Source organism: Silurus meridionalis, chromosome 5 (assembly GCF_014805685.1).
Source record: "Silurus meridionalis isolate SWU-2019-XX chromosome 5, ASM1480568v1, whole genome shotgun sequence".
Classification (NCBI taxonomy): Eukaryota; Metazoa; Chordata; class Actinopteri; order Siluriformes; family Siluridae; genus Silurus; species Silurus meridionalis.
The window spans coordinates 17851769-17877509 of NC_060888.1; the positions used below are offsets into that span (position 1 = coordinate 17851769).

At 36.8% G+C, this 25741-nt stretch overlaps 2 protein-coding genes and 1 long non-coding RNA gene across 7 annotated transcripts in view; 2 read left to right on the forward strand and 1 right to left on the reverse strand.

Annotated features, from left to right (window-relative positions):
* The window catches only part of lbx2 (ladybird homeobox 2), a 3028-nt gene extending 1648 nt beyond the window's left edge, over window positions 1-1380 (forward strand). The window contains exon 2 of the mRNA XM_046849797.1: window positions 88-1380. Within this exon, the coding sequence (XP_046705753.1) occupies window positions 88-548 (461 nt within the window). The 3' untranslated portion in view covers window positions 549-1380. The remainder of the gene's footprint in view (window positions 1-87) is intronic.
* Window positions 1381-3407: 2027 nt separating this feature from the next.
* Window positions 3408-18784, reverse strand: pcgf1 (polycomb group ring finger 1). 3 transcript variants are annotated; one of them, XM_046850300.1, is made up of 9 exons: window positions 18609-18784; window positions 16284-16389; window positions 13770-13922; window positions 13596-13667; window positions 12092-12197; window positions 7290-7332; window positions 5027-5110; window positions 3911-3991; window positions 3408-3588 (listed from the first exon to the last, which is right to left on the reverse strand). In XM_046850300.1, the coding sequence occupies exons 1-9, from the start codon at window positions 18693-18695 to the stop codon at window positions 3538-3540; spliced, it is 783 nt and encodes a 260-aa protein (XP_046706256.1). In that variant the 5' UTR covers window positions 18696-18784; the 3' UTR covers window positions 3408-3537. The 3 variants fall into 3 exon arrangements, with proteins under 3 accessions (XP_046706256.1, XP_046706255.1, XP_046706257.1); XM_046850299.1 differs by having other exon boundaries at window positions 5027-5113; window positions 18609-18781; XM_046850301.1 differs by lacking the exon at window positions 18609-18784 and adding an exon at window positions 18444-18597 and having other exon boundaries at window positions 5027-5113.
* Window positions 16403-25741, forward strand: LOC124386449. Of its 3 annotated transcripts, none has more exons than XR_006925924.1 (4): window positions 16403-18012; window positions 22956-23646; window positions 23754-23906; window positions 25573-25741. It is a non-coding gene; the product is annotated as an uncharacterized LOC124386449 (long non-coding RNA). The 3 variants fall into 3 exon arrangements; XR_006925925.1 differs by having other exon boundaries at window positions 16403-17781; window positions 17877-18012; window positions 22956-23906; XR_006925923.1 differs by having other exon boundaries at window positions 22956-23906.

A 25741-nucleotide genomic window follows, 5' to 3' on the forward strand; every position in this document is an offset into this window, starting at 1 on the left:
TTATTAAAGCAGTTATAAAAACATTTATTTAGGTTGATGATAATTTGTGAAATGATTTTTTTGTTCTTGGTGTTGCTTTATTGGCAGGTCGGGAACACGTGAACGCGTTCGGCCAGCGGCAGGTGTCGAAAAAGCGGCGGAAGTCGCGCACGGCTTTCACCAACCATCAGATCTACGAGCTGGAGAAGCGCTTCCTGTACCAGAAATACCTCTCACCGGCTGATCGTGACCAGATCGCGCAGCAGCTCGGCCTCACCAACGCACAGGTCATCACCTGGTTTCAGAACCGACGGGCTAAGCTCAAACGAGATCTGGAGGAGATGAAAGCGGACGTCGAGTCGCTGAAGAAGATCCCCCCGCAGACGCTGCAGAAACTCGTGTCTATGGAGGACATGGACGATGCGCACGGCGGCTCGGGCCCGATCTCACCGAGCGCGTCCCCGACAGCACACGGTCTCAGAGTGTTTCCACAGTCGCCGCCTTCATCCCGAGGCCAAACCACAGACGAGTTCTCTGAAGAGGACGAGGAGATTGAGGTGGACGATTGAGTGGGTTTTTTTCCCCCCGTTATACCGGGGGTCTCTTTTCAGTGCTGATGACTTGCTCGTTGCTCTAAACAGCAGAGGAACATCCGTTTTTATTCACACAACTTTTGCACGAATGTTGAACATTGCGGAAGAACTTAAGAATTGAAAGGATGCTTTCCCCCACTACCACCACCACCCCTTCTTCTCTTTTTTCTTTTTCTCTCTTTTAATCTTTCATGTTTTAATTTATTGCAAGGATTGTAAAAGCCTCCACGACTGACACCCCCCCGAGCTGAAAAGGATTTTTGCATTCAGTAGGAATCTGAGAAATTGATTAGTTATTGTGGTACAAGATCACAAATGCAACATGTGTATGTCCTTTTTTTTTTATATTTCAAAAAATGTTATAAATACCACGTAATATGAAGGGAAACTTGTGCAATTGTTTCTTTACGCAGTTCGTCAGTGGCATCACATGTTATAGCTGCTATTGATACGCATCTGCCAAATGTGATTTTTCTTTCCAAACGAATTTCTCAAGTATATAGTCATATTTATATTTATACAATGTTAAGAAAGATGTCAGTCGCGTTATTCGTTATTAGTGTTTGTCATTTCGCTGGGAAATGGATTCATATTCCCAATGGCAACTGCTGGAACATTTTCTCCCGCATTAGTAATTCTGGTTCTTTACCCTGGATGAAAAGCCAGTTTTTAATAACCAAATGATCCAAAACAAACAGGGGGCAAGGTTGTGTGTATAAATCAACTTATGATGCATTTACGCGAGAAAAGTTATTGTAACATTCTATTTAATCACCATTTATGTAAATAAAGGTTATATGATATTTCAGCTTGTGTATTGAAGTGATATATTGATATATAAACCGGTGTAATCTTATATATAATGCAAACTGTTTTTTTTTTTTTTTTTATGTAGTTTGCGAATAAGGAAATTTTAGTTATGTCATGGAAAAATTATAATAATGCATCTCGGGTTTTTGAGGCTGCAATCCCTATATTTGTAACACCTCGTCTTTTAGTGGTTAGTAAGTTAAGTGGTTAAGTGGTTGGAGTTCAATTAGGGGCAATTGAACAAGCCCCCTATCAGCACACACACTCCTGTGCTTTCTAGAAAAGCAAAGCAAAGAAAAGGAAAGGGAATAAAAGAAAACAATTGTCACGCGGACTTTTAGGCTCGGGGCCTGGTGAAAAAAAAGCTTGCTTTCCCCTTTTGGACATATGGTTTACGAATTTTCCCCGACTGAAACTAGTCAACATGATTGATTAGGTTAACCCGCCTTTGCCTCGTATAAACAGTCTGAGTCGCGCATCTGGGGCCCCTTTAAAATGCGTGTGTTAAAAACGCCCATGAATAGCAATAGATTAGCATGGGGCTCCTAATGAATACATCTCAATGGGAAGCCTAAAGAAATGGGAGGATTGTTGCCTCTCTCTCACTTTCTTTCTGTCTGTCTGTCACCCTCTCTCTCTCTCTCTCTCTCTCTCTCCCCGCATCCGCACTATAGCCGAATGGCCTTCTGCTCAATATCTTTCGCTTCATTTGGATCAGTTGTGAGCAGATCAAGGCAAAGACGTTTTGCTCAGGAAGAAGACAGAGCGCTGCACAGCACAATTGGCTTAATGGCTTGGAATAGTAGAGGTTGAAAAGTCAAGTAGATGTTTGGGAGCGCATGGCCGGGAGGGGAGAAGACCAAAGCGGCCAGAAACGAGTCCGCACTGCGGGGAAGGGAAAAGTATCGAGCAGCTATGGTTCTTTCTTTTGCGATATCTTAATAAATCTGTGTGTGTGTGTGTGTGTGTGTGTGTGTGTGTGTGTACACACACACACTTTTCAAAATCGCTGAAAAATCACACATATATATATATATATATATATATACGCAAATCCAAGCGCAAACTGTCCCGCAATATATGTTTACTCTGACTGGTGTGTTCATTTTGTGTGTGTGTGTGTGTGTGTGTGTGTGTGTGTGTGTTTATACAAAGCTGATTGGAAATTAAGGGGACAATCTCCGTATAAACTATTCTACGACAGACCCTAACGTTTACACTCTATGGTATAAATGTAATAATTTGTAATAATTAAAAAAGGTCAAAATTTTAATATTTACAACTACGAGAATAATAATATTATTTAAAGTATTATTTTTTTTTAGATCTGCTCAAACGCGTTATTTGTCGTTGTACACAATAAAATATAACTTTCAAATAATTATAATCATTAATAATCATAATCATTTGTTATTATTTCAAATAAAAAATATGACAACTTTATAAAACATTTGTTAATGACAAAGAAGGTTGAAAAATAAATAAATCGAAATCTAAAATTGTAAATCTATTTGTCAAAACCAAACTGGGATTCACTCAAAGTTTCCTGAGAAATACCTGCTAAAAAAAAAAAAAAAAAAAAATCATAAATAAACAAACATAATTCCTTTTTTATGTAATTTTGGCGAGAAAAAAAAAAGTAATTTAAATGCGACAGGAAGATTATATTATTATTTAAATCTCTTTACTAGTTTTAAATTGTCACAACTAATACAAGTCATATAAATCCCACATAAAGCATTATAGTCTTACGTGCTACAGAAAAAACAGGTCTCTAACGTGCCATTACATCTCAAACTCTACAGACTAGAATTAACTGTTTATGTAATGGAAACGTGGGACTTTGCGCTGCGTCGTGTTTCTGAAACACGTGACAATGCCGCCCTCGTGTGTTCATATTCAGAATCGCAACGCCTCTTATTTGTTCGCCCCCAGCTACAATTTTGCTTTATTATCAGTTAAATATTACAAATGGAAACATTTACATAACAATTAAAATGATAAAAAAAAAGACAGACAGCAATATTTTTTTTTACACTTACATTTATTTTTTTCAAAAATACAAAACAAAAATAAGTATATATATGCAGAGAAAAACCTATTAAAATAGAATGTGATACAAAATATTTACACCAGTAGATATTATTATACTATCCTATCTTGCTCTTTTGTCCTTGATTGCATAATGAAGAACCAGTGGTTGAGCCTAAAAGAAAGCGGGAAAAAAAAAAAGAAATATTTAGACTACTAAGCACAAAGACATAACATGAGCCGTAAAACTACAGAAGCAACTACACTGTCCACACCGTTTAATCGATATCATATATCATATTATAACTTGTTTATATACTCAAGACCAAACAAGACATTGGGTTGAGATGAAAATGGCACCAACAAATGTCAAGTTAAAACATTGATTCTTCGTCTCTCACTTTAAATATTGTATAAATACATAGTGAGTAGAAAAAGTAGCTTAATTTCTAAATTAAAATGCCTTTGAAATGTAACGTAGATTTAGATGGCAGTACCTTTCCAAACCAGTGCGACAGCCAGAGACGCTTCATGGTCATGTGATCAGGTAGAGATTCATTATTAAAAAGCATCTGGACCTAACACAATGAGAACACAAAAGAGTGTGGTGAAAAAAGGTGACACAAGATGCAAGTACTGAGAGAGAGTGTGTGTGTGTGTGTGTGTGTGTTACTTTTATACATATTATATGACTGAATTAATAATTTAATTGTTACATATATAATGAAAATGTTAATGATACAGAATAAGTGGGAGTGGTTTTTTTTTTTTTTTTTTTTTTTTTTAAACAAAAGTTTAAAAGAAGTTTTCTTTGCGGCCTGGTACCAAATAATCCAAGGCCCCGGTACTGGTCCGTGGCCTGGTGGTTGTGGATCCCTGTACTAGAATATCTGAGTGCTCTAATAAGCTATACCTGATTTGTGCATTTTATATACCTTGCGTTAATAATCATTATTATTATAATTGATACTACAAAATGCAAGTATTAATGCAGTATACAAAGTATTTACAGTCCCTTTTCTCTGCTGTATTATATATTCATTTACAGAAAAGTTGCATAAAAATAGTCCTGAAGTGCAAGATTTATTCTGTTATACAATAATTGAACTGGAACTAACAGGAAATGGTGGAACGATTTTTAAAAGAGGCTTAAAAAGAGAAAGCTCTTATTTTTTTCTGTACTGCACTCATTTCACTTTGCAAAACCATCAATTAAAAAAGCCAACCATCTGCAAAAAAGCTGCATGGTGTTTACCACTTCCTGCTGGGTGGTTGGGAAACTGTGCTGTTTGATATCTCTGATTATTATCACTGTTGCACCACTACTGCTTTCGCTAATGCTAAGAAACGCTCGGTGTGTAAAAGCATGCCCGATAGGCTAACACTCGTGTGCTGTCATTTAGGTTGCCTAAAGCATTTCTGTGATGCTGTGAGGCAAGTGCTCTGTATCTGCCTTTAGCTGTGCTGTCAGCTCGTAATTCACAAAGACAATAGAGAAAAAAATATACAACTGTAATCGCCAGCAAGATACTGAGGCACTCGTTCAACAGTGGTGATTAACATAATATGTAACCAAGGCTATTTGAATAAAGATAATAAATTAAGAGACAAACCTGATGCCTTTCTACGTTGAGTCGATGGCATAGAACTTTGCGCAGATGTCTGACTTCAGCTCGGACTGAGCAGCGCACAAACTTCTGCTGTGGAAAACAGAGGGGACATTTAGGTTCCTCAATCACAAAAAAACAACAGGTCAGCTTCTGGTGGTGAGTTTTAGCTAAAGTCCTGATTCGAAAACTATTTGCTTTAGTCCTAAACAATTTTAGCATTAAACGCAGCTCTCAAACCTGCTAACAGCACTTGCCCAGAGGACTCTCATGCCACAAGAACTCACAATGACACAATAAAGATGTAAGAAGAAAAAGCTTTTAAAAGGATTTGTCTCCTATTTGAGTGGACATTGCAATGATAGTGGAGTAGTGAGGGAGACATTGACTATATACAGTGGAACCCCGGTGTACAAGTGCCTTGTATTCTGAGAATATCGGTGTACAAGTGGTAAAAATCTTTGTAGGAGTACGAGCATATTTCAGGAACACAAGCATTTCTTTTGATGCATTTGGTTCCAGTCCCCACGCTTTATGCTCATTCGCTTCATAGACATTGTCCTGAGTGCGTTCTCGCCGTTCTCTTGTGAATATTGTGCTTTTTGTCTCTTTTTATAGTGTTTTTGTTTTATTTCACTATATGTTTAGCATCATGGGTCCCAAGAAGTATAGCGCCAAAAAGAATAACCATTGAAAAAGAGAGAAATTGTAGAAAAGTACGCACACGAGATCATCTGCAACGTCTAGTTCAATAGTAAGTACAATCATAAAGAACAAAAAGTTATTTATTTCTTTATCATTTAATACTTTATGTTTATACTTTGTTACAAGTATATTTGTGTGTTAAATTAGGCATAAAACATTTTTAAGGAAAAAATAAGCGATCGCCTGAGGTCTGGGAACGGATGAATTACTTTTACATTAATTCTTATGGAAAAAATTAATGCGAGTACGAGTATATGGGAACACGAGCGGGTAATTAATCTCGTACACCGGGGTTCCACCGTATACTAAAAGTCCCATCACTGTACAGCTGTGGCCAAAGGGTTCTGAGAATGACACAAATGTACATTTTCACAAAGTCTGCTGCTTCAGTGTTTTTAGATCCTTTTGTCAGCTGTTACTATGGTATACTGAAGTATAATTATAAGCATTTTTTTAAGATTAAAATGACTTATTGACAAATAGATTAAGTTTATGCAAAAAGTCAATATTCACAGTGTTTTTCAAGACCTCTACAATTCACCCTGGCATGCTGTCAATTTACTTCTGGGTCACATCCTGACTGATGAAAGCCCATTCTTTCATAATCAATGCTTGAAGTTTGTCAAAAATTTGTGGGTTTTTGTTTGTCCACCCACCTCTTGGGAATTGACCACAAGTTCTCAATGAGATTAAGTTCTGGGGAGTTTTCCTGGCCATGGACCCAAAATTTCAATGTTTTGTTCCCAGAGCCACTTATTTATTACTTTTGCCTTATACCAAGGTGCTCCATCATGCTGGAAAAGCATCACCAAACTGTTCTTGGATGGTTGGGAGAAGGGGCTCTCGGAGGATGTTTTTGTACCATTCATTATTCATGGCTGTTCACAGGCGAAATTGAGAGTGAGCCCACTCCCTTGACTGAGAAGCAACCCTACGCTTAAATGTGAATCTAAAGGTAGCATATTCAATGCAATAAATTGGTTCAGTTTTCACAGACATTCTTGTATGCAATTTCAGCAATCAAAAGTTATTTTTTTCAATAAAGGAAACTTTTTCCTTTTAAGAGACCCGTCTAGTATTGCTCTTCAATTAAGAAAAAGTTCTTATCCAAATTCTCAATTAATCGATGGAATAATAGGTAGAGTACTTCATTACTAAAATAATCGATAGCAGCAGCCCTAATTCAAATTGCCATCATAAGGGGCAGACTCACATTTATATTGGTCATTCTCAAAACTTGGTCCACGGCTGTAGACCAAAAACTCTATTACTTCCGCATGTGAGCAAACCCAGTACGCATTATCAATTTAGTTTCATACAGATTTTTCACAGAAAACAAAAGGTCATATTGTGCATTTTTTCACCACAGCATCAGTTTCACCTTTCATCATTGCTTAGATAAAATGTTTTTTCACCAGAATCATGAACAAACATGAATCATGAACGGACTTTACAAAGGAACTTGGCTATTAACATTGAGAGACATGATGCAATTTATGTACATATATAACTACAAATGCCATAAACAGACAAACCTATTTCTATCCAGTTCTTCGTGCCTTACCTGTAATGTTAATTTATTTTTGTCTTTTCCAGATAACGATGAACTGCAACGACAAAATGGTAAAAACATCATGCTCTGGTTTGATACATTAAAACTTTTAAATTGCCACAAATGCAAAGAGACTTGTAGCTGTGGTTATATTACGTAATGGATAAATAAGTAAATAACATGCCTGTGAAAGCTTTAAAGGTTTTAAAACCACATGTAGCAAACTAACAATAACATTGTGCATCTCTTTTTTTTTTGAAGCATTCCTGATTTTGTTCCAGCTGTTCTTTAATGCCTTAATAACGAGTAAACAAAGCAAAAAAAGACATTTAGGAGAAACGTGCTTCCCATATGCAATCTTTCAAAAAAACCCTATAAGAACAATTTAGCGTCTCTCTTTAATATAATATACACTATATGAGCAAACATTTTTTAGACACCTGACCAATAGACTCACGTGCTGTTTTGAACCTCTTATTCCACTACTATATTACTTCCATTAATTGTTATAATAACCTTCACACTTCTGTGAAGATGTTCCACTAGATGTTGGAGTGTGGTGAAGCTTTGTGCTCATTCAGCCACAAGGGTGTTAATAAGGTCAGATACTGATGCAGTGAGGCGGACTGGGGGGTCAGTTATCATTCCAATACACCCAATTCACAAGTGCTCAATAGGGTTGAGGTCAAAGAGAGCTATAGCAGGCCACTCAACCTGAACTGTAAATGCTACCCAAGTAAACGATATCTTCATGAAGCAAGCTTTGTGTATAAGGGGATTGTGAGGCTGAAACAGTTTTTTATGCTACTGTATATAACGACATCCAATGCAATGGCTGGAAAAGTGAGGAGACCCAACATTTTTATATTGTATAAAGCAGATATTTTATATATCTAAAGCAGATATTCCTCATTTACCGTCATATTACGTGTGTATGTATATAATTTTATATATATATATATATATATATATATATATATATATATATATATATATATATATATAAAAATAAATAAATAAAAACACACACACACACACACAGTATATATGTATATTAGGGATGTATCAGTACACAAAATTCACAGTTTGGTACCTCGCGGTTAAGGTTAAGGTACGGTAAGGGGAAATAAACTTAAAATTGCTTGTTGTTTTTATATTAATGTATAAATGTTTAATATACATATATAAAATTTATGATTTAACATCAACAGTTTCAGTTTTTTTCAAATAAAATAGAATTAACCAACTGAATGTAATAAACTTATTTTATATTGATTAATCGATTAAATTAGCAGAAATTGAATGGATTAAATGAAATTAAATAAATGGAAAATAAATAGTTTACATTTGTTAGACCCCATTTGGGTAATACAGATGTGTATGTAAGTGTGTATTTTACATTTAATATTTAATTTTCTAAAGATATGATCTTAACTGTTCTACTTATTTCAGCATACTTTAACAAATGTCTTCCTTCCTTCCGTCCTTTATTCATCCATCCCTCGATATGTGGAATTGTCAGGATTTTGTCCTTTTAAAAGAAATTGGACGTTGGACATAAAGTTGGACATAAAACGCTAAAGAATCCTGGTTAGTGGCTAACGCTATGAATTCTTTAGCATTTTCATGCATGCGCAAAACAAATTATTTCTCCTGGTACAGAGTAAGTAACCTCAGTAGTTTCTTTTTAGACCCTTGGCATTGTTGTTTATGATTTTAAGTTTATCAAATATGTTCCGCACATAAAAAGGATTGCGTTTCGTACACGTGCATAACGAACTGAAAGCACTATTCCAAAAGAATTAAATGTGTGTACCGTTACACCCCTTTATATATATATATATATATATATATATATATATATATATATATATATATATATATATATATATATATATATATACACACACACACACACACACACACACACACACACACACACACACACACACACACACACACACACACACACACTTTTTCTTGAATACAATCTTGCATGGCTTACTGATAGAGTAAATTTTAACTGCTATTTTGCAGCTACAATGCTGACTCATACAGTAACAGTAGTGATGACTAATAAGGGAATTCTAGGGATGACTAATAATAGAATTCTATGAATACATTTACTAATTACTAATCTATTTTTGACATTGAAGTATCACATAACAGCTGCCAAGTGTGTATATTTCAGTGTAAACCACACAAGACAAGGGGAAATAGCTTTGATTGCTTTACCACTAAAACCAGCCACCAACAATGGCGCATGCTCTGTGAACATGCCACTTCTAATATGCTGCCATGTTCATAAATGTGGATACAAAGCAGGAATTTCTACTTAAAGGAACTTTAACATTTAATATTCATGCAATATTTTTTTGCCCAAAATCAAGAGTATATCGCTGTTCTTGTATTGCTGCCACCTTGGGAAGGTTCTAACAGGCACTGCACAGTGCAGTGAATATTTCGTATTAACCTGATGGCCAGTTTAGTCATAATTTTTTTAATATTAATGATACTAGGGCTGCTACAACTGAACGATAAACTCGAAAATAATTGATTATTTGTTGACAACCTATGCCATTAACGATTAGTTGCGCTGCTCAAATTAAGGGTTATCGTGACGGCAAGATAACACAGCCACTTGTATAATGGCGGAGAGTACAGGTCAACTGGCAGCAGGAAAAAGTGTGCGTCCCAAGTCATTCAAGGCATGGGAGCATTTTATATTACCGTATTTTCCGGACTATAAGCCGCTACTTTTTTCCCACGCTTTGAACCCCACGGCTTAAACATTGAAGCAGCTAATTTATGTTGTTTTTTTTTCCCCGGTTTCACAAGCTTTATACCAAAAAACTAAAACCAACGGTGAACCAATTAAATTCTTTATATTAAATCACGCTCCCACTGAATCGGGCCGCACCACATCATAAATATGGATGACGTTCCTCTGACGTTTGACCTGCCGCTCACTCGGACTGTCAACAGGAAATGCGAATCATTCGTCACGCTGAAAACAACCAGGCATGAAAAAAAAACGCACTTCACCTGTGTTCTGAGCTGAACGGCATCGGGAGAAAAGATTCACCGATGGTGATTTTTAAACACACGACGATGCCAAAAGAAAAACTTGAAATTGTTGTCAAAGGAAGGAGGAAGACAGTAAACAATGACTTTCTTGGTACGCTACTGTTTAGATACAAGTCGTGTAACAGACACTGTCTTTCGTTAAAGCCTGTGTAAAGTTCATTAGTTTCAGCGGCTTATAGACAGGTGCGGCGTATTTATGTTCAATATAAAAATCTGTGTCAAATTCGGTGCGTGTGGCTTATATTTGGGTACGCTTAATAGTCCGAAAATTACGGTAAACACAACAAAGAAGCCTGGGCATGGAAGTATCACAGTGATGCACTGGCACATAAAAAGAAAACACACTGGTGTGACGGATGAAGGCACGGTAAGCAAAAACTGCATAGTCCTCATGGGAAATGGTGCAATTATCATTAAAATAGTAAAAAAAAATAAAAATACAAAATGTTGATTTACACAAATTGTAGTCAAAATCTTTTTTTTATAGAAATAACCCAGCATGAGTGAATTAGTTTAAAGGATTTAAATCCCCCATGCACTCCTCAATGAGCTTTGAAATGCCCAATTTAAATATATGGGGCTTTACCATTTTTAAAGTACACTTTTATACATAAATACCTTGAGTTGTGATTTTATATTGTTATAATAAGCAAGACATCTACTTTGGAAAAAAAAAAAAAAATTTTCTTTTTAAATCTGATTGATTATTCAGGGGTGGGGGTCGTCAGATTAATCGATTATTAAAATATCATTAAATGCAGCCCTAAATTATACAGCAGTAAGTTTCAGTTCCCTTTGATTGGTTAAGCAGCGTTCCTAAAGTGTCATCTTTCTCCTAACTGGACGCTTTACTGGGTGCATCATGTCGCTTGCCTGTGGTTCACCACAATGACCAGTAACCTAGTGTGAGCTATAAGATCACCGGACATGGCCAATTATATTTTTCAGATATGTAACGGTTAAAAATATAAACGCATATTATTAGTACGATAAGACAACAATTTCAACGGAAGCTCTTTTAACAGGAACTACAAATCAATGCGAGTTAGCTAGCTATGAAGTAATTGTGGCTTCTTTGGGATCCAAAAATGAACCGAACATTTCTCTATATTGCATCAGAAATGACACTAATAACTCTATATTCATTTTATTGTTCATTGAACTATTATTTAAAAGCAATATTTCCGCCGCAACCATGAAACGATACTGAATATGGGCTGTGATTACTGACAGCACTCACACCTTCATCGAATCACACCCATGCTGATATTAAGCATAACCACAGACCACAGTACTAAACCACTACCCTTTTTTTAGAACCATATAAATTTTAAGACCTGTAAGTACATTCAGACAAATCAAACACCAGGTCAATAATAAAAGCTGAGGTTGTAGGAAGGGAATTGTTTTCTTATTATATTCCAAATTCTCATTTCAGTTGGTTCACATCAAATATGTCCCATCCATGAGCCTAGATTTCATCTGCTCATATTACAATATACTGAAATTGTAGCATTTATGCTAAGCGTATTATGCTAAACAACTCCTTTATCATACTCACACACTACAAACATCACACCCATAACAGTAGAACTACTGCTATTGTCTACAAATGACAACTGCTACAGATGATGACTTCAGAGTAAACCGACAGGAAAGCTTAATTGTGATTGTAAATCATACTCTTTACACGTTTTTTTGTTTTCCTGAGCAAGACTGAAACTTACCTTTGTCTCTCCAGACATAGCGAGACCTGTTCATCATATCTGTAGAAATGGGCTTTAGAGTGATCGAAGCTGGTGTATGGTAATCCTGTATTATCTGGTAATGAGTCTAGTAGAAACAAACAGAAAACATCTGTGATATTTTATCATTTTTTTTCCCCCTTCATATAGAAACAAAATCTTGTGCTGCCTTGCAACTGTAAAAATTTCACATTTAAAGGTGCCATAGGTGATTTTTCTTTACGCTATATCTGTACAACCTAAAATTCATATAGAAAATCTGGAAAACACTGAACACTGGGTTAAGATGTGGCTTTAGGACATATTTAAGACCTGTTTGGAAAACTGACTTCTTGTCTCCAGACAAAAGCTTCATGAAAAATAGGTAGGAATCATTCAAATGTCAAGCCAATTAATTATCACAGACCCAATCATGAAAATCATGACAGATTTTACCTAAGGCACCTTTGGGTCAATTTTTTATTTTACTTTAACTTTAATCAGCAACTTTCCGATGTTATAAGCATTAGAACAAAAAACTAAAATAAAAACAAAACTGATTCAAACAATCAAATGAAAGAATTGTACAGTGGTACCTTGACCTACGAGTGCATTAATGTACGAGTTTTCTGAGGTATGAGTGGTCAATTTTTTGCTTTGTTACGCGAGCCTCAAAAAATGGAGGTACGAGCTCGAGATGCCGCTGCTAGATGGCGTAGCGAAGCCAGAAAGCGAAGATTGTGACAAAAATTAAGATAAGCAAAGAAAAAAAAGTAAAAAATTAAAAGTTTAGGGATACGTAGTGTACAGTAGTGATAGTAAAAACGAGTTTTCCCTCCGCTTATCGCCTCTACCAACCCCCCCGCCCACCTGCGTTTTCGTTAGCTCAAGTCGTCTCATCTCCAAGGTAAATACACTGAATAAAACCTTATTATATCTTTACATTCTCTTTCTGTTATGTTTTTATAAAAGATTTGTTATTTAGAAATGTATTTTCCTTATTTAATAACATGAAACATAAAAACAGGGTGTCATTTTGAGGGTTGGAACGGATTAATGCCATTTTAAGTATTTTTAATGAGGAAAATTGATTTGATGTGCGAGCAAATTAAGCTCGTCCACGGAACAAATTAAACTCGTAGGTCAAGGTACCACTGTATTTCATTTTCGCCAAAGCACCTCTTTTTTTTTTATAAACATTTCCTCAAATCCTTCCAATTACTTGCAACCATTTGTTTTCCAACATACACATAATGTAAGCTCACTTCGGCTCATACAGAAGTTAAGAAAAAAATTAAAACGTATGTTCAAAAAAACAAAAAAGTTTTGGGTATAAGCGCAAAGCAGTTTGCCACTGTGCCTAATTCAGGCTCTGAAGATGTTACGTCTATAAGTGAAAGACTGGATCAGGCTAAAGGCAATGAGGATAAATCACTGGCACACAGCATCTTTTTGTGTCAGCCAAATCAACTTTGTTTTACATAAAGCTTAAAATGTTTGTGCTTACCATCCCCTAACGGTTGTATGATGCGCTCAAGACCTCTTGACTGATAAAATTCCCTGATTCTCTTGTCTTCACCTGAAAAAGAAAAATGAAAAAGAAAAAAAAACTGTTAAAATATTGTAAGCATTTGTTATTTCAAAACTAACATTGTTCTAATGCAGATTAAGGGGTACTTACTTTCCTGTAGACCTGGAACAAGTTTGTAAACTATATCTTGCATTACTCTATCCAGCTTAAGATTTAGCAAAGGCTGTGTTTCATGAATTTTGATGTTACACATTGGACAATATTTGCTGGTTTGGAGGTATTTTACAATGCAACTCTTGCAAACTAGAGAGAAAAGACAAGAATAATAGAAAATGGTAAAATTAGAACAGAAACAAAACAGTGTCACAAATCAATTTCTACTACAAAGCTGCTGAATTCGGTTTGAATAAATAAACTGATTAAGCATGCCTTAAATCAACACAGAAAACCACACACGCTGCTGCTTTTTCTGTAAACAGACATAAATATTGAGTCGCCAGTGTCAACAAGTTCACCGACCACAAGACAGACTGCCTTCCGCTTGCTTGACTCTTGGTAATATAAAGAGATGTATTTTTTAAGGCAGGTGACAACAACTGAACAGAGCAGCAAGAACACATGTAACTCTAAATGTTGAAAAGTAGGATATATCAATACTTTCATCAATTAAAAATTGCAATTGCTGACACAATACTGTGGTATAAAAGAAAAATCATTGCTGGACATGCATGAGCACTCTAAAGCTGATTCTTTTCTAACAGCATCACATGCCTTATTGTTAATTATTTTGCTATAACAGCACACCATCATAATTTATTGATAATATCGACCAAATAAAGATTACAATATGCCCTAGAAAATATAGATACAATTATTTACGTTTTTCCTTTATTTAGTGTCTATGCTTAATGCACATACAGCAATGGACTAGTGGGCCACTTCTGGTAATCTAGACACAAAATATATACAGTAATCCCCCGCTTTACTGCGGTTCGAATCTCGCGCCCCCGGTTTATCGTGGAATTGCATTTGCCACATGACTAATTCGTTTTTTTTCCTGGTCTCTCACGGATAGCACCATAGACCATAAACTTATAGGGAATTGTTTTTATGGCGTTTTATGTTGAAATAATGCAATCTATCAATAAAAATATCATTATTAATTATAAAATTAAGTCAAATGGTAATACAGTACGGTACTGTATACGTAAAATAGCATTTTTGAGTTAGCGTCCGTTTATCGTGGGCGGTTTCGGACCGTAACCACCGCGATAAACGGGGATTACTGTACTTATAAGTAGGCAAAAGTAGATACTTATAAACAGAAACAAAAAAATGTTTTTAACATATACACTTATTATATATTTAAAGTATATTCAATTCAAGCTTTCTCAAGTTAGAAGCCAATTTCTCTTAGCAAATCATCTTCAATTTCAAGGTTACAAGTGTCCCACTGATAGACTCAATTTTACATCCTCAGTGGAATTCAAATGTGAAGACTGACTAGATTATGCCTGGCCTTTTTGAGTTGTCCTTTCCACAGATTTTTGACTGATGACATTAAATTCATTCACTCAAGTCATTTTTCCTTTAATAACGTATAATGCCGTGTGCTAAACAAAGTTGCTACATATTAAGATGCTTCCACCTTCGGTTTCACTGTGGGTATGGTGATCATACACATGATCCTTTTTTTTCCTCTAGACATTAGAAGAGGAATCATGACCTTGTGTCAAAATCTTTCTGTTCAAATGCAGTCAGCGCTAAATGCAGTGTATTGCTTATTGCTCTGCTAGTTTCTCTCTTACGTTCCTTATTGTTAATCTGAGAATGTGTCCGAAAATGATTAGTTGTTCTATGATTAATTCAATTCATTTTATAACAGAGATGTTTTAGCTAAACCTTTCCTTCACCATCACCATGACTGCCAATTATTATCCAAACTACAGTAAACACAATGCCTTTTATATTATAGGTGCTTTTTAAGGTGCCAAGTGATTTAACTTATATTTATGATGGTTACATAAAATGTATTTGTAATAGTGTCTATATGTATGAGACTATTTTAAATTTTATTTCTAAATAAAAGCATGCATATGCTGTGAATTTTATATGCACAGGAAATATATTAAATAACAAAACAAACAAACAAAAAAAAGGGTCTAAATATATATATTGTTGCTCACTGTGCCTGTCAATGAAAATAACTGGCAACACCAAAAGCAGGAAATAGTTTGAAACATGTAGAGAAAAGTCTGTAATGTGGTAGATGTTGACTAATGTTTGTTGTTGCATTTCAGTTCGGAGTGCACAGCCAACAATGTAGGACAGGCTACAAATTCTAGAACATAAATCTGACTGGTGACAGCTTCTATCGACTTATAACCCCCATTGAACATGTCCCCTTGTTCTGGAGAAACTCTGCCTGCACATGTTCCCCAAACTCCATATTCAATAAATCAGCTAATTATCAGCTATTGCTGAGTTAAAATGTGTGTTTTAAAGTAAAGCAAACCATGTTGGTAACTTTTGATTAGATAAAGTGTAGGAACAGAGGTAAAGCCAGAGAGCTCTGATTGCAAGCAAGGATTTGAAAGACTGGTAGAACATGTTCAAAACTATTACAAGTATTGTCCCCCCAGGGTCACATGCAAAGGAACTTACAGGTGTGAAGACACTCGGTAATAGTCGTGGCATCGATGAAATATCCTGCGCACAGGTAGCACACAATGTGTTCGTTCAGGTCCTTGATTTTTATCTTCACTTCTTCCTGTTAAATAAAAATCAAATGAGATACTAGAGAAACAAAGCCCAAACAAATGAACATGCTGTATAGAAGTAGGATTAGAACTGAATACACAATGTCATTTTTGCTTTTAACAACTAAGTATTTATACATATATATTATAAAGAGCCTAGCAACAAATCTAGGGAATTGCTAAGAACACAGTAGCTTCTGTTCTACACTCCATATGGCTTTCCAGCTCACATAACAGCTGCTAACGAGTTATAGGCAGCAGGCTTTGTCGACTCACCACCAGTGTGTAAAGGCTGACTGAGTTGCGTTTGCGTGAGCCAATGTTATTAAAAGCTCATCAATCAGATGATCATTGTTTCCGGTGACCAATCCCTGACCACCATTGCTTGCCCCACCTACACACTTCTCTGGACTAAATTTACAAGCATTCAAAAGAATTACGAGTCAATTCCACTAATTTGACAGCAGTGTTTCAATGATGTTTATATTTTCAACTAATATTTTTTAACTGATATTTCATTGTATCACACCATTACTGTGTTGATTACATTGAAACAGTTACTACATTTACATTGAGATGTCAGCCTGTGCATTGCATAGCAGCATGTGGCCGATCAATGACCACTGTGCCCACATTTGTACATAATTATGGTATGTAAAATAAGAAATGTCATATATTCGGACCTAGAGTACATGTTCCTGAATAATGTCCAACATTACAAATAGCGCTTTCCAAATCATAGTATGTTGAATTTAAATATCTCAAAAGGTCACCGAGTGGTCTGTTATCTCCAGAAGATTTTGGAAGCAAAGATCTGTGGACCACTGATGATGCCCACGACTCCTTGCAAGAGGGAGAAGTTGTTTTGCGGCAGGACAGACAGGTGTACACGGTACGAGGAAAAAAATTAATAAATCAAATTGCAAGAACTCGAGCTGCACAAATCATAGCGAATTAAAATGATAAAGCACACACTATAGATTATTGAATAAAAAAAAGCTCTGAAATGTTTTTTCCAGTGACACTGTCCAGAAAAAAAGCACCAAACCTTCCAACGACTCAGAGCTTGAATATTTTTTGTTACACACTCAAAAGCATGCAATCTCTCAACCTTTTACTAATATAAATAAGCAAATTTGCAATAATCAGCAATGATTTGTCATCCTATTTTAAATGACCTCAGAAAACCTGCGGTTTTGATGCAAATAACGATTTAATTCATATGCAAACAACCAACTACGTCACCCAGCGACTTCTTAAGCCTTTTTGAGTATATTGTAGTGACTTTTCTCTAAAGATTTGGGAACCACTGGGTGCAAAACGTGCATGAACCAAAGCTAAAGGGAAACACGTTTGCACGTGGAGCGCGGGCCATTTGAGGACGGTGGAGGGGGGGGGTGAAAGTATGACAAAACACCAAGAGCAAGCACAAATTTTGTATTAAAATCTAATTCTGCACCGGTATTTAGCAGGTGTGTTTATAAATGTGGCGTTCCAGGGGTTGAGGATTAAACGTAAGGCTCGTGGTGTGTTGTGTTGAAAGCTTGAACATCGCGCAGCCTCCGCGGTCTCGGGAAGCAGCGGAGTAAAGCGTCTTCGATGAAGCTACAGCACGAACCTGCTCCGAGGCCAGAGTAAGAGCTACAAATTATTTTTTTTTACTCATTCATTTCTTTTCATGCGAGTGCTTTAGTGTGACGATATGTACTACTCGTCCTCGAATACAGTTCGAAATCAATTCATGAGGAGGAGAAGGAGAAAGGAGGAGGAGGCGGCGGCGGCTTTGACGCCCATGGATGCACTTGTTCGGTCGTGCTAACCAGCTAACAGAACAATCTTTTCTCCCGTCGCGAGGATGGACACGTTCTCTCGACCTCGCACAGCGAAATGCACGTGTCAGAGGGACACATTTTTCAGACTTCATCTCCATATTATAATTTCTATAGCGCACATGTTAGTCGCCCCCTCCTCCATTAAAACAAAACAAAACAAAGACGTATTAAAAAAAAAAAAAATACAGCCTCGCGATGGTGAACAACGGCACGCTCGATTCATCCACACTTACGCCTGCGCAAAGACGCTGCATGCTCGCGCAGTCCGCGTCGCTTCTCCCCGCAGTCCGGACGAGTGCGCGGCTGCACGAGCCCTATTTATATCCGATCGTGAGCCCTCGGTAGATCCGCGTGCACGAGCGACTGTGCCGCGTCCCAACAAGCTTGCTTTTACTCACCTCGTTCCGTAAAGGATCAAGTTTATATACGTTCTGTAGTTGATTTCTTAGCCGCATAGCTATCGCCATTGGACCTTGCTCCGCCATCTTTGGGAATTCTGCTTACTTCCGGGTAACGGGAGTGGGCATGTTGAGGTGGTGGCGCGCGCACAGTGAGAGAACGGCTTCTCTAATCTGACTTCAGCCTCTAATGACACGGCAGGCAGCACGTGGAAATGCACGGTGTTGTTATGATATGGTGTCAGAGTTTGCTGAGAAATAAACGTGGGCTCGAGAGCAAAAATGGCGCCCGGAATTACAGAATCATACAGTAAAATGAATGCGAGGAAAACTTTGCAGTCAATTCTCATGGTTTAATTTGAACAACCATTTTGTCTGCATAGTCAATTTAACCATGAAACATTGTATATTTCCTTTTTTGTTTACAGTTTATTTTCTATTTTTAGTTCATTTCTATTTGTATACCGCATTTAACAGTGGTCATTGTCTCAAAGCAGCTTTACAGAGATAAAGCGGTTATAAAGTTATGTACAAGTTTAGTGCCTTTAAGTTTATTCCCTATAATTGTAAGTTTATCACTAATAAACAAGCCAGTGGCGATTGTGGCAAGGAAAAACTGAGTGTGAGAAAGAAACCTTCAAAAAGAACTAGACTCAAAAAGGAGCCCATCCTCATGTGGGTGGCATCAGATGTTCATTTATTACACTTCCATCATTGTTCAGGTGTGCAGTGAAATGTGTGCGTTTAAATGCACAACTGTTCATACAATCCAAAATCAATCCTCAAAGTTTTTGAGTTGCTCAGTAACTTCATGGACTGTTAGGCTGCTGATGTGGAGCAATCCCCAGCTACACAGAGTGGTCTCCGATTGAAGAGAACCCAATACCACCATCAATCTTATACGATTGACTTTTATTGAGGAAATGGGCGACACTGCGTCTTTCAGATAAAGTCATAAAAACTAGGTACATTTAAAAACGTTTTATCTCAAAGACGATTACAGCTCCAAGACATTGTTGGACACTTTGCAGTATGATGAGTATGGCTGGAAAGAAGGTCATCATCACCTAAATGGAAGAAGTTCAAGAAGTTGTTTCTTTTTTTTTTTTTTTTTTTTTCCTGCTATCTTTCTTTGATAGTAGGGACACTGAAGCACACTACCAAATAAGGAACAGTGTCAAATGTAAACCATTGATGGACCCACAGAAGTTGCTGATGCCACCAGATTGGGCCAATTTGTCACAGCTCGAGATAAAGAGTCAACAGCACGCGTGTACGTTTAAACCTTCGAAAATTTTAAAACTTTTAAAATGCCCAAGTCACAATGATCTACCTATATTAAAATATATATATTTATATACTGTATATAAAACGCAGCAGGCATAACATAATGACCTTATACCATTATGATTGAATAATGTAAATTAATAACACTGATTACCTCTGCATCATGGCACCTGTTAGTGGGATTTTTAGTGGGATTTTTAGACGGCAAGTGTTTTTGTCCTCAGTGTCGATGTGTTAGAAGCAGGAAAAGTGGGCGTGTAAAGATTTAGGTGAGTTTGACAAGCGCCAAATTGTGATGGCTACACGAGTGGTTCAGTGCATCTCCAAAACTGCAGCTCTGGTGGGAAGTTCCTGGCCTGCATTGGTCAGTATTTATGAAAAGTGGTCCAGTAAAGGAACCAGGGTGAACCTGTGACCGTAGGTGGCCAAGTCTCATTGATGAACGCGGGGAGCGAAGGCCGGCTCGCCAAGTTTGCTCTAACAGACGAGCAACTGTAGCTTAAATAGCTGAAGAAGTAAATGCTGTTAATGCTCGACAGGTCAGGACTGTTTTGGCAGCAAACCCAATACAATAAACCAACACCAACACAATATTAGGCAGGTGGTCATAATATTTTGCCTGTTTGGTGGCCATAATGTTATGCCTCATACTACCATACTACCTATCAATGTATTGGGCACCCCTGATCTAAATGGTACACCAAATGTGGACAGCTATTACACCCTCATTACACACTAAACATAGAGAATGTGAATGTTTGTGCTATACATTACACACAATATTTTTGAAATATCTAAAAAAAAGTAAACATTCCAGTTTCTATTCAGAGAAAATAAAGACGTAAACACAAGAAAATGTGCAATTATTTTTTTCAGAAAATTGTTGATGTTGCAAAATGTTACTGTTATTTACAGAGACCTATAAACAATCCACTGTGAAGACAGAGACCTGTTGAAAATATATTCAAAATCTTCCTACACCTACACTCATTTACGATTTCATTCATATCCAGAGTCACTTGTATTAATCAAATATTTTAAATTCTATTTAGTAGCAGTGCCTGAAATTGGAAGTGCACCACACTCCAATCAGAATTTCGGTGCCTTGAACCATGATCTTCCTTATCACAAGCAAGTTACACACTCTGTCCAATAGAAACACTGCTCAACATTCAAATGTAAAAACACAGCTATTAAAAATGGTTACTAAAGTAGCAGTCTCTCCTCAATCTTCCTGCATGACTGCAGGAGCTGTTAATTGTCAGTCCTGCAAGAGGTTCCATCAGCTGTTCATTAGCTATTTATCTATGCACTGTTTTTTCTCTGCCAGTAGATGGCCTCATGCACATTCACTTCTTGGATTGTTAAGAGCAGCACTGAAATTGCAATGCTGTGATTAATCTGTGGTGTTCAGATGTGAAGGAAACCAGTGATTAGAATCAAATGCTAAAACCAGTGTATTGTAAATAAATTAAAAAAAGAAAAATATTAAAGATTGAGTCCAGTAAGGATAGATAGATAGATAGATAGATAGATAGATAGATAGATAGATAGATAGATACATAGATACATAGATACATAGATACATAGATACATAGATACTTTTATTCCTCTTGGATGTTAATTCACAAAAAAAACACAACCCTGTGCGCTTACGTGTTATATGAATAACATGCCGGTTATGTTTTGTAATGGAAGATGACATGAAAGTTGCTTACATTCCTGATAGAGTCTTTGATAGGATTTGGTATGAAGAAGGTACTTGTTACAGACTCTTACAATGTAGATGAAAAGCCTAAAATGTGGCCTTCAAACTATTTTATGAAAAGCAAAACTAAAAAATGAAGTCACGCATGGTAATGTGTAGCAATTTTTACGTCAATTTTTAATATTAATTGGAGCTAAATGTTTACATACTTCTTTAAAGGTGTACAATCTCTCACTTTTTCACAACATCAATTTCTTTTGGCATTTCCTCTTTCGGAGGAAATATTTCAGTGTGTTGAGGCAGATATTTTCCATTTATTTTTATTTTAATTCAGAATTACAGTGGGTTGAAATTTTACATGCACCAAATTAACACTATATTTAAAAAGTATGGAAGATTTCAGCAATACATGAATTTAGAAGCTTACATTTGGCCAGTTGTCATAATAAAATCAAAACCTTTTTCTTTTTTTTTTTTTTTTTTTTTTTTTTTGTGGTTTTTTTTTTTTTTTTGCCTCTAATGGATATTGGATGACTTCTGGTTCCAGTTGAGCAAACTTTGACATGTTTGTCTGCAACTGCTTTTTGGTGTTTGTGTTGATTTTCTTTGCATCAGAAAAAAAGAAACGACTGTAGAGTGGCACAGTAGTTAGTAAAACAAATTGACTCTCTTTGCTAGGATTGAAAACTTCTTTAGTTTCTCCACTGTGAAGTACCTTAGGGCACAATCTTGGCCCCTCTTTTGTTTTCCTTTAAGACCTCACAAAACTGTAACATTTTTTTAACACTGCTGAGTAGATGATTAGCAGTTGTACGTTCCACTGAAACCAAGTAATAAAAAGCTAAATTTTTTGAAGACAAATTACATTTGGTCAAACTGCATTTACCACTGCTATAGCAGATAAATGTATATCATATGGTATAACCCAAACCTTGCTCATGTGCTATTGCTTAAATCTTCAGATTTATCACCTTTATTAGCTTTATACCATTTTGCTATCAGTGAATATTAACTCACTGAGAGACTCTATACTGAAATGAATAGGGCACTTACCTGATACTAGACTTGAACCATCCCTGGTAACATGATCGTAAAACTCACCAAAGTGCAGATGGACTTTCAGTTCTGAAAACTGTGACATAGCTGTCACACTGAGACCTTCTACAGGTCAATGCACATCTGACTGACATGGCCTCAGAATCTACGATATTTACAAAACAAGGCCAGGCCATGCTACAGCATTGCCTGAGACAAAACATGTCAAAAAGCTAAATAGAGAGAGATCAGCATTAAGAGACTGTACAACTCTAGTCAGTTTATGTGATCTCACACTGAATTTTAATTTTTTCCAGTTTGCTGGCCAGACACGTAATACCCTTTGGCCTCCCTGTCCTCAAATGGAAATAATGGAGCTGTCTGATCATACTATCTAGCAGCCAAAAGCTAGCAACGTGGGGGAGAGACAAGGTAAACGATCATCTGATAAATTGACTGTCCTTCATTGGCACGAGTTCAACAGCGAGGGAGAAAGAGGCAAAGCTTGAAAATGAAAACATGTCAAACCATATGGAAATACAGTGTGTTTCTTTTTGAGATTCATTCATGTGAAAGAAAACCAGAATATGTTTTATCAACACAATCATAGATGCAGACGGTGTTCACTATGCTTTAAATCAAAGCCAGGTTGTCATAAGTGAAAACAGTTGATTTATTAAAAAATTCATGGGAGCTCAGTTTTTACAAAGCATTTGGGAAGCACACATCGAAAGAAGAAAAAAGTATATATGGAATTTGTAGTGCCCCTGGTTTGGACCTGAGCTCTAAAAACAGCCAAACAACAATACCAAGCAGGTGGGATGAGCTTTGCCAGGGGGAGGCCCTCTATTCTGGGAATAAAGACTTTTGCCTCCCCTCTTGTCCCAGAACAATCAGAGCATGCAAGGACAGACACCATGCTTTTCATTCCCTCTGGCAAAAAGCTTTCGAGTGCCAAGCTAATGAAGGGAGCACCCACTCTCTGCTTAGTGCCCCATCCAGTGAGAGGTAAGAGTCTGGGCAAGAGTCTTTTACCTTAAGGAAGCCAGTGTGTTGCAGCATTTATATTGTTACTTTTCATATTTTTGTGTGACATATGAAACTCTGATCTGAAGATCGGATAACCGCCATCCAGTACTGTAGTACTGAGACCTTAATAGGATGCAAGTCATTTCATTTACGAGATGGGAATGATATGACTTTGGGCAAAAGTCCTGGGTTCAATCACAAGGTTATCCCAGAGTCATCTGGCCATCAATGCATGGAAGGTAAGCTTGGCATCAAAGCTTCAGTTCTACAACACTTATTGCTGAAGTCACTATATGTCAGAGACATCTATATCAGGGCAGCATCTTGAACAGGCTTGCAATATATCAGGCCTGACAGGAGTCCAACACAAGTGGACTCATCTATGTTTTGCAGTTTCGGGATAAATGTTAGGATTTGGGGAATTAAGCATTGAACAAGTTAACATGCACCATAATACAAAGGCAAACCTGACCTGTGTACCATTATCCCTTTGCATTCTGGGAGTGTTTCCTGGATTACTAGATGACAGGCCTTAGGGGCCAAATCCACAGGCATGGGAGACCTGACTGAGGGTGCCAAATCTCTTCATCCATCTGGAACAGCAGACCTGCTCAGGGATGCATATTAGCTGTTAAAAAAAAACACCTGTGGTGTCAGGGAATAAAACCTGTGTTCTGAAATCAAGAGGACATAAAAAGAAGAATATTGCATGTCCATCTAGATGATTTGTAGGTATTTATTTAAGTTGTATATAGCCATAGGCCTCAGTTAAATGACTAACAGAGTCAGCTATTAACGGTGCATACCATAGTGGGGAAAACCACTCAACCACACAACAGGCCTGCTAGTCAGCTTCCAGTCAGGTGTGCAAAATCAACTATGAACAATCTGTGGCATGGTGAGGGAAAACCACTGAATCACTAGCAGAATGTAGCCACAAGTCTGGTGTAGGCTTAGATAGTAGAGATATGGAATACTCTGAGCAGATTACACTGAAAGACACTCTACCATATTGTGGCGAAGTGAGGTTAATAGAGAGAATCCAGTGACTCCAGCCTAAGTATTGCAACTTACACAGCTGTCTCAATAGTGAAAGTGCATGGTGTGACAAGAGAGAAAACACTCAACATTGTTAGTGGCATGCTTTCAGGAAATGCAGACAGAGATAAGTGGAGTTACTGAGCAACAATACAGCACAAGTTAATTACCAGTGCAGCAAGTTATGCTAATAAATTGTCTGGAAAACCCATAGCTTTGGTAAGCTTTCACAAGCTGCTAAGCAATCACTCCATATTGTTTAGCTGAATGCCTAGCAAGTGCAAAATGAGAAGAAAGAAAAAATGGCTGTATGTGCAGAAGACACCATAGAGCCATCTTTGGTTTCTGTACACAAATGTTATACTTTAATTCCAAAGCACTTTTGAGGTAATTGGCACTTAAGCTGCTGTGAATAGTACATGCTAAGATATTCTATTGTCTGACCTGTGTAAATGAGCAAATAACATAATGCTCCAAGTTAATGTTTCTATTTATTACATGATTCTTTGCAGTCTGTCTCATTCTTAATGGTTATTATTAGATGGATATTATAACCAGAGTTATTAATGATGAAAGATGTTAAAAGTTAAACACCCACACTGCCACATTATTGCCCATTGTGATGTTTTATACCTAGCCAGTAGATGGCACTGGGTAATACATAACGAGTAGGATCAGGGAAATAGGGCAACTCAACTGTGTTGTGTCTGACTTTGCCAAAGGCAGAGCTGTTTCACACTTTTCAGTCTCTCATCTTAATTAAAACCTTGTAAAGGCATTTGGGTGTAGCTCCAAGATTTGGAATTAATTTTTCATATAAAAATTGTTTCTATTTACAAAATATTGTTCAAGAGAATTTTTTTACAGGGTATCCACTCTCATGGCTGGGTTAGAATCCTGTTACAAGGTTGCGAAGAACTTTACCAAGAAACATGGCGAGGATGTCAAACATGACACTGTTGATGAAGTTGGTAAAGAAAACTTTGATAATTATGTAGAGGACTTTTTGTTAATAAAGCTATATTTTGTACAGCAA